At 39.7% G+C, this 9,866-nt stretch overlaps 1 protein-coding gene across 2 annotated transcripts; it reads right to left on the reverse strand.

Moving 5' to 3' along the window:
• Window positions 1-1,287: 1,287 nt before the first annotated feature.
• LOC108672212 (pyridoxal phosphate homeostasis protein-like) lies at window positions 1,288-7,990 on the reverse strand. 2 transcript variants are annotated; one of them, XM_018159846.2, is made up of 7 exons: window positions 7,521-7,990; window positions 7,358-7,451; window positions 6,222-6,440; window positions 5,423-5,542; window positions 4,876-5,040; window positions 2,498-2,596; window positions 1,288-1,576 (listed from the first exon to the last, which is right to left on the reverse strand). In XM_018159846.2, coding segments are annotated over exons 1-7 (771 nt in total). In that variant the 5' UTR covers window positions 7,523-7,990; the 3' UTR covers window positions 1,288-1,504. The 2 variants fall into 2 exon arrangements, with proteins under 2 accessions (XP_018015335.1, XP_018015334.1); XM_018159845.2 differs by having other exon boundaries at window positions 7,358-7,990.
• Between the last annotated feature and the right edge of the window lie 1,876 nt (window positions 7,991-9,866).

The raw sequence follows: 9,866 nt of genomic DNA on the forward strand, positions 1-9,866 counted from the left end.
GGGTGCAATGTTAAAAATTATCACAGGTTGCTAGTGTCATGAACCGCGCTGCTCTAATTATTGACATCCGTGCTGCAATTATATATACAGTGTAGATAGTATCCGACACTAAGGAAAAACTTTATTTAAAGCTTATCCAACAAAATAACATAATAAACGCTATTCTAATGTAAATTTACACGGGAAATACAAATATTGTATCAAAACAACAATATTATTAAACGTTGACATGACAATTGCAATTTTGTAAACGTTAAGCTTCAAAAAGTATCAAACACATCGTAAAAAAAAAGAATTTCATTCGCCAATTATTTCTCATTCATTATGTTCGGTTGAATATTCTGGAACCAGAAAACGTTGAAATATTCTAGAATGCATAAGAACTTCATAGACATCTGTCTAACTGCAGTCACTCATTAACTGGCATCGTCATTAGAAGGTGGCCTGAATTTTACGCTCTTCAACAATGCCCAAAACTGCAGAATTGTCTGAATCAACTAGAAAATCAATTATTCAGCTACACAGAGATGGTTTTGGATGTAGAAAAATTTCATGTGTGTTTGTATAACGTCCCAATTTCGCCAGTTGGTGATACTGTTTGGAGGTGGAAATCATTCCATATTTCGATTGGTCTGCCTCGTTCAGGGCGTCCTACAAAAATTTCTGACCGTACGGCTAGGAGTTTGGTTTAAAATGTACAGAATTATCCTCGACTGACTCGCTCTGAACTGTAAAAGGGCTTGCAATCAAGTGGGACAAATGTTTGCAAGAATACATCAAGGACAGTTTTTCGAGAGAGGATTCCACTCTCAGCCACCAAGAAAAACCCTTCTCTTGAACGAAATTCACGTAAAGAAATGCCGGAACTTGGCTAAAGAACACGCGAGAAACCTTTTGTGATAAAATATTTTTGCTTTTGTGATAATAAATTATGGTGAGATGAGACTAAAATTGAGTTGTTTGGTCGGAATTGTGTCAGTCGTGTTTGGAGACAGAAGAACTCTGCATTTCACCAGAAGAATCCCGGTCAGCGTCAAACATAGAAGTAATATATAATAGCGCAAAATAAATATAGAATTAGCAGGTGGACTAGTCGTTACTCAGCATAGTCTTGGGAATCTATTCCAGTTTTGAAGTCGCTTTCCCTGCCATTATAATAGAGCTCTAGTTTAATCGAGAAGAAATGGAAGACCCGTTCAAACCTTCAGCAACTTCCCTTCTAAAATTTGATAAAATTCATGGTCATGAAAAAAAATTTTGAATAAATTTTCTAATATCACTTCGAGTTTCAAATTTTAATCTAATCTACTCAATGCCTTTATTAATAATAAATGATGCCGACGTGGAAACGCGCTTGAGGAGCCCCTATATATGCTCTACGCACGCCTTCTAAACGAACACTAACTAAAATACGTGGGAGAAAAAATTTTTTCTCCCACGAAAGAAAAAAAAGCCGAGAGAAAAAAGCCGAGAAAAATTATCTCGGCCGGGACGAAGGTTCGCCTCACTGAGGCTCGTGGCTCCTGGATCCGAATATGACGCTTCCTACGCGCACGTTCGAACTGCCCACGCTGATCTGAAATTAGCCAAAAATTCCAAATAAATTCTTCGTCAAAAATTCATTACAAAATATATTCATTTAAAAATAAATTCTTCAAAATTTCAAGCGACGTCCGCTAATGGATTCAGAATTACTCAGCTGCTTCAAAAACTGATATTTAAAAATATACATTTTGTTTCAATGAATTTGATTTCTAAACTCTACGTTGACTGTTAAAGAAAATATGGCGGGCAGCGACAATTGAAAAAAAAATTGAACATTATAATTCCATTCCTTCACAGTGGCAATTACAATTGAAGCAGAGTTGAACCAAATTTTCCCTAAAGAAATTTATAAGGAAGGAAATCATAATAATTGTAAAAAGCTGAATCAAATAAGGGACTCAAATAAGAGAAGAAAATTTTATTTGGGCTTAAGCTAAAAATCATTTTAGTGGTCAAGACAACAAGCATTCAACACCAACGTTGATGCAAAGCATTTCAGTTGATGGCGTGAAAGCATCAAAGATTGACTTGATGCATCTCGCATCTCATCAATAATGGCAACTTAAAGACGAATAACACAATGAATTATTGGCGTTTGAGGTCAAATATTTTAAGCATAATAATAATAATAATGATAATAATAATAATAATAATAATAAATATATTATTAGCGTTTTTGAGGTCAAATACGTTCATTTATTTAAATATTGGAAGCAGTGCTGGTGCCAGCTGGAAAAAGAAGACTAGGCAAACTTCAATGACGTCTTGATTTGATGTCATTACCGGTGTACTTATCGCGTTAATAATCTTGAATATTCGAAATAATAATATTCACCATGAACATGTTTGGGGCCACGTGCGCTAAACAAGCAGGTGGTTGATATGGTTATGATGAAGCATTACTATTTCCATCATTACAATTATGATGATTATGATGAATGATGACACTCACGGCGTGCTCGTAGTCAGCAGACATGCCCATGCTGAGCTCGAGCTGATGGTGATGAAGGGAGTGATGCGCGCACACTGCATCCCTGCACTGTAGCAGCCTCTGCACACACATGTAATAATAATAATAATATAATAAATAATAATAATAGTAATAATAATAATAATAATAATAATAATAATAATAATAATAGCGGTTTCAGCGTTTATTAGGCCGTAGGCCTGCGCCGATTCTCAACATCGCAGAACATTCACAGCAACTTGCGGTCTCGAACTCGCAACGCACTGCTACAATTCTGCTATGCTTAACCGCCCGGCCTTCTCGCCGATTCTGACCAGAAACTGGCGCACAGAGCTGGGATCGAACCCGCGCCTCTCTGCGCCAATCTTGGTACTCTGAACTTTAACCACTGGGCCACCCATCGTCTTAACACTCGAATTATATTCGGACACATAATCTTAGAAAAATCAGTCCGACTAACGTTTTAGTAGACGGCCCAATGACGTGAATTACTAAAGCACCAGCGTAATTTTTGGAAGACTGGCGTGCAAAGAATGAAGCTCAACCTTTGGCTAAGTAGCGCCACGGCTACCGAGATATGGTGAAAACATCGATGATCTCTGCACTAACAAACATAACCGGAGGTTGCAAAAAGGTGGGGTCATGCTGGGGACACTCCTGCGTTTGGTGATTTTAGAGCATTTACTGATTTATGGAAAGAAAGGCGCTATTGTGCTCGTCATGTCCGACCGTCCGTCCGTGACTTCCGTCCGTCCGAGAAAATGCGCTCTCTGTCACTCACTGCAGTGAGTACTGATGTATTTTTTTCCATTCGAGACGAAACGAGACAACGGGGTTTGTTTCGGTTGGGATATAAACTGGGACCATTTCAAACGAAAGGTTCCGGTTGAAATATGAGTTTTAAAATTTCCCCAAATTTACATCTTTTATAACGAGACTTACTAGTTAATCCTTAACATGTAACTAGAATAATGAATTGTTTCAGAAATTATCTTATCAAAATTTTATCTGTTGACGTTTCAGGTATGTTACCATGTACAGTGACATCGCTATTGCCTATCTAGCAAATTAGAAGAGCCAAAGGGAAATTGATTGATAGAAATGCGCAGCTGGAGGAATTATTACATATTTCAATGTTATTCGTTTTCGATTGGAACGAAAAAAAAAATTACGCAAATGAATAGCTCACAAGTCCCTCAGTTCTGAAATTTTTGCATGAAATTTAAAACATATCGAATTACTAGCCAGACTTCGCGGTATAAGTCTACGTAAATTTTTGCGTTGCTTCGTTTCAGATTTAAACTACGGTCTGTACTAATTGTCACTAATTACCAGGCTGGTGGCCTCGTGTGCAGGGGTACTGCCTGCTTCAGGGGTTAATAGCGAGTAGCGGCCAGTAGCTGCCCGTTGTGAGCCTTTAGCTGCCCGTTGTGAGTTTTTACGAGGCTTTTTTCCAACAATCTTTGGTTTAATATGAAATGACCGAGAGGTCAAGCGAACAAGTTCAAAGAGTGTGTGGTGGTGCGTTTTATACTTGGTTGGGATAAATTACTCTCATCTACGGTAGGCTACAGGTGGTGATGACACCAAATACTTTATTAAATGCTTCGCTGAGGTGTAAACTTTGCCTCTACTTAACGGACATCATTACTTATGACTTATTTACATACTATTCTAGTGTGGATTTCTGCTATTAACATTCAATGAAGCTTTATCAGCAAAGCAGATGTTCTAAAGTTCGTCTGATGCCGTATCAGTGCCGACCGGCATTGTTTATTTTGCCGGCCAAAATATTTTGGCCGGCCTTACGTTTCTCCAGCCTTAGAACTAACCAGCGACGGCACGAAGAAGGTGTGTCCACGCATTCCCGATTGTCATCATTGACCCTGTAAATATCGCCACAAAGTTTGCACCCACTATTGGACTGGTCAATACCTCAGTCATCATGAGTCTCGCCTGTTCTTTGCTCTTCAAAATATTTTCAGTTACCACATGAGTTAAATTCGTAGTCAACGGCTGCGCTGGTCCGAGAATTCTATAGAAAATTAAAGTCCACGGCATGAAACTACGTGCCAACATAACAGAGGGCAAAAATATTAGTTGACGGTTGATATAACCTCAAAATGATCATAAGTTCTATACTGCGTATAAAGTTAATAAAGAATCTAAGTAGCAATCAATAATCCAAGATTCGTTTCGATATTTATACATATATATTTTCTTTTGAGGTCGATCCCAAGTTCTATGCTGCGGGTAAAGTTAATAAAGAATCTTAAATACCAATCAATAATCCAAGATTCGTTTCGATATTTATACTTTTAGATTATTTCATTGAGGTCAAATCCTGCCCGACTCCCCACCTGAAAGTCGGGGTTGGGGCCAAGGCTGAGGTCGTAGTCGTACGCCCCAATGGTCATGAGCCCCAAGAGGTTGAGGTTGGGGCAGTTGTTGATGACATGTTCAGTGAGCTGCGTTACTTCCCCAGGCGCTACCCCGCTCTTCTGGGCCTCCTCGCTCGTATTGACCTGTGTTTTGTCGTGGGGAAATTAGAATTTAAAATTCGAACAGATAAATTCGATAAATAAAAATAAAATTAAAATTCAAAGAGGAGATATATTAGATAAATAATTTAAAATTCGAAGAGGTTTAATTTTCTAGATGTGCTCAGCCGCAACATTGGGACAATTTATTTAAGGTTAATTGAATTATAATAAACTTTAGGGTTCAAATAAGTTCCTATAGTAAATTTCTTTATTAAAATAAGCCGTACGTGCCAGCAGGTACACGTAAGTACGCTCCACGTACCTGTACGCGTGTCAGCAGGTACACGTAAGTCCACTTCACGAACCTGTACTTCACGTACCTGTACTTTACGTACCTGTACTCCACGTACCTGTATCCACGTACCTGTACGTATATGTTAAGTCTGTGCTGGTGTCCAGCTTTGGCCCAGATGGCGTCCAGCAGCGAGGCCAGTTTAGCGGAGTGGACCGTCTCGATCAGGAATAAATTAGGGATGGACAGAACCTGTTCAGAAAATTACTACTAAATACACCTTCGTAAAAAGGAAATGAGCGTTGCATAAAAGCAGGCATCAATTATTACAGTTCAAAGTTTGAATTCGGAAGAAAACGGCGTTTTGCACGATGTTACATATGAAAGATTAGAAAATTTTCGAAAGGGTCTATGTCAATGATAACTTAAGAGGGGGAAAAAAAAACTCCCGAGTTTGGTCGATTTTAATAAATGAACATTGGCACCTTCTCTATGCTTGAAGGTCTTTCATTCTTACTAATCTTTGGCCTCATGCACGCTTACAGCCTCATTAGCCTGCATAAGGTATCATTTTCTTATTCAATATGTCTCACCAACAATATGCTTTATTGATCTACGCGGATTATTAATTAATATAATATTGAATATTATATTCAATAATATCCACCCATCATGTCCTGACCTTCTTAGCCTCATATTCAATACTAGTCTTGACATTCTTAACCTTATATTCAATAATAATCCTGACTATCTTAGCCTTATATTCAATACTAGTCCCCACCTTAGCCTTATATTCAATAATATCCACCCATCAAGTCCCCACCTTCTTGGCCTTATATTCAATACTAGCCCTGACTTTTTAGCCTTATATTCAATACGTAGACTTGACCTTCTTAGCCTCATATGCTATAATATTCAGCCTAGTCCCCACCTTCTTAGCCTTATTGCTCTGCATAGGACCGATCATGTGCCAGCGGATGTCAGGACACCGCGTCAGGATCTCAGGGTCGGCAGCCTTGGCCACCAGCTCCTGGACGTAGTTCTCCCCGAAGTGCCGCTGCCCCGCGAGGTACGCCTCGATCACCATCTCCTTAGGCTTCGTCTTGCTTACCGCCACCAGCCGCGGCACTGCGCACCATTCGCTTACCTCCTGCGCGGTGCACGTATATACGCCTCAGTGAGTGTTGCTCGTAGTTGCTAGTGAGCAGGAAAAACACGTTTGCGGCTCATATTTGATGATGAGAAGGAAAAATCCGTTTAGGTTGTTCATTGTGCGCGGTCCACATACAAATGCCGCAGTGAGTGTTGTTCATAGCTGATAATGAGCAGGAAAAAACACGGTTTGGTGGTTCATTGATGAGCGAAAGTTCGTATAAGAACAAAGCCGATCATTTCGCTCATACATTCACGACTTTTCAGTCTGTCATAAGGACAACGACAAAGGTGCGCGGTTTATTGTATGTTCTAGACTTGTGGCAACTGGAAAATTGATACATTTTAAAAATTTATAGTTTGACTCGTAACTTTACGTGACGATCACTGAGTCAGAGATGAACTCTCAACTTGTCCCGTCTGGCCAATTTGGTAAGCAATATAATAAAAGTACAATTTGGTACTTTTCTCTTCACGACGAAAAGATTGTCAGACAACAGTCCCTAAAAAAGGAAAGCATAAGAATGAATTTGTAACTAAACTAAAACTTAGCTTCGAAGAATCAATTTTCATTGCAGAATTTGACATTTTTTTAATCTTTGGCCTCTCTGAAAGCCGGCAAAAAATTCTAACACTACGAATCAAAAATAAAATAAATAGCGTGAGAAACCTATAAGAATTTCCTCAGTTTCCCGGACCCGATGCCTGGCCAAACATGCTGAAGAAAATTCAGTCATCACCTTCAAATAAATCATCCGTGCTAAACAAGACTCACCCGGGCTACATTAAACTCACACGCACTAAATAAGACTCACCCGGGCTAAATTCAACTAACCACGGCTGTACTCAACAAACCCGGATTAAAGTAAACAAATACGAGCTGAATTAAACTCACCCGAGCTGAATTCAACTCACCGGGGAGCGAGCAGCAGTAGCAGCTTTGATCTTCAGGACGACAGCTCTGAGCGCCTTGGTCACCTCGCCTCCATCGCCCGCCATCACACGGAACATCCACGACGTCGTGAGCAAATAAAGCAAGTCTCAGATGCACGCAACTGCTACCAACATCGCACGGAACATCCACGACGTCGTGAGCAAATAAAGCAAGTCTCAGATGCACGCAACTGCTACCAACATCGCACGGAACATCCACGACGTCGTGAGCAAATAAAGCAAGTCTCAGATGCACGCAACTGCTACCAACATCGCACGGAACATCCACGACGTCGTGAGCAAATAAAGCAAGTCTCAGATGCACGCAACTGCTACCAACATCGCGGCAACCACGTGAATTGGTGGCGTAATTCAATACAAACTCAAGACGCGTATCGTTGATATGTTAAATCAATTTCAATGAGTATTCCTGGATAAAAAGTTTCGTTTTATGCCACTTTTTCTCGTTCCTCAATTTTATTTTATATGTATTATTTTTAATAGGTACTGCGATGCATTGCAAAACTGTTTTTCTGGACCAATTTCCTCGTAACAGGGTTCGTACCGGTATTTTGAAAAAAATTTCATGACTTATCCATGACTCTCCGTGGCCATTAATATAATTTTCGACAGGCTTAGCATGACTGAAAGACTAACCGTGCATATTCTATCATCTCCTACAGTTGATAAATATCAAACGTGTAAATGCATAGCTAGTATTCATGGCTCTGCAAAGCTGCTTCCCCCATATTTGACACATCGAAGTCTTTCGAGCACAATGTACATATCGCCATACCTTCATGCTCGCGATGGCGAGCGAGCCAGTCACGATAACATTTAGTCTTCCACAAGTCATGAAATTTACACTTTCCAGACATGGTGATGTAGAAATTGCACGCTGAAGATGGAACGCTGCCACTGCACATCAAAAAGTTGTCGAATGCAACTGAGCTTGGTAAGTGGTAACCGAGTTCACCATAATACGGCTGTTTTTTTTTTACCAAATGATGCTCCGTTCAGCTGTTTCTCTTCTTCAATGTCGAGGTCTGCACAATTCGCTCACGTAATAGCACTGTACCGTTCGCCTACTGAGAGTCAAATGAAATTTGCCTATACTGATATGATCAAATAATCACGTGACCGACGGTCACGTGATTGGAGAACGAATCAGAACGCATGAAACAAGAGACTGCACAAACAGTGAACACACGCAGCACAGAAATACATTTCCTTTTTTTCTTTTATTTGCAAATTCCATTACTTTCCATAACCTGAACTGGAATTCAATGACTTTCCAGGCCTGGAAAATGAAAAATCTAATTCCATGACTTTCCATGACCAGTACGAACCCTGTCGTAAGCATGCAATTGTATTATCACGTGTATAGAGAAATATATATGCACATAATTTTAATTTCTTCTACTCAGGTACTTATCATTACATAGTTTATTTCACATATTTACTAGTGATTTCTAATATGCAAAAATCGCTACTCCAGTGGTTAGGAGCCCGGGGGTGCCCACTGCGAGTCCCCAGCACTCGATCTTCACTTGCTTGCTCGCTCTTCTTCACATCAAAGACAAACTCGTCTTGGGGCAGCTACACTTGGTCAGATAAATAAGAATAAAAAAGTTCGTATCGGATAGGCGGTAGGCGTTTGGCGAAGTGGAATACACCGCATACTTCCCGCTACGTCAATCGTGCACATGCGATTCGCTACACTCCCTCATACGTGACGTGAACCATATAATTTAATATATATTCATTGTAACGTCAACTTTATAACCATTAAATGATCTGGACCCGTTACATTTTCTTGACGATTATTGCTATAGCGGTAACGGAAAAGATTGTAATTGACTGCGGCCGTCAATTAACTGATCAAAGATAACCAGTTACAACAACTTTGCTTGCTTGTAGCCACTTCCGCTAAAAATTGAACTGATGTTTTTCCGGCAGAAGCTTAAATTATTCGCATGAATGATTTCTCGGTCTCAAATTTCTTATTGCACATCAATTGATCATCCTACTGGGCCATAATGATAGCAAGGTAATACGCAATGGTAGTTAGTAATCAATACGCAATGGTAGTTAGGAATGGCTGTTTCAAGGAATCTCCGAGAAACGCAAGCGAGATACTCGGGAGATGCTTGCAGTTCTGCTAACGTCGCGTATCACTTAGAACATATGTAAGTATTTATATCATTAAGTTAAATTGTAAGTTCAGCAAGAATGAAAAGGCAAAGAAAACGCTTTGGAATCTTCACAGAGAACTAACTTTATGGCCTCCACTTCGCTCCACTCTTAATTTTCTCGCGCGTGCAACGTGAAGATCGAATGCTCCATGCGGGTGTGTACAGACACGTACAAAATATACAACACAAATATGTTGGAAGTAATAACACAATGTTATTACTTCCAACCATACAAAATAACTCAGATAAATTCATAACCTATACTTTGCTTCCGGTAACATTCATCCTCCCTGTGT

This window comes from Hyalella azteca, unplaced genomic scaffold, assembly GCF_000764305.2.
Source record: "Hyalella azteca isolate HAZT.00-mixed unplaced genomic scaffold, Hazt_2.0.2 contig12211, whole genome shotgun sequence".
Taxonomy (NCBI): Eukaryota; Metazoa; Arthropoda; class Malacostraca; order Amphipoda; family Hyalellidae; genus Hyalella; species Hyalella azteca.

Coding starts and splice junctions, on each gene's coding strand:
- LOC108672212 (XM_018159846.2), bottom strand. Junction 6,441..7,357: donor CTACTGCTGCTCGCTCCCCG/GTGAGTTGAATT, acceptor TGCACCGCGCAG/GAGGTAAGCGAATGGTGCGC. Junction 2,597..4,875: donor GCCCCAACCCCGACTTTCAG/GTGGGGAGTCGG, acceptor ATGTGTGTGCAG/AGGCTGCTACAGTGCAGGGA.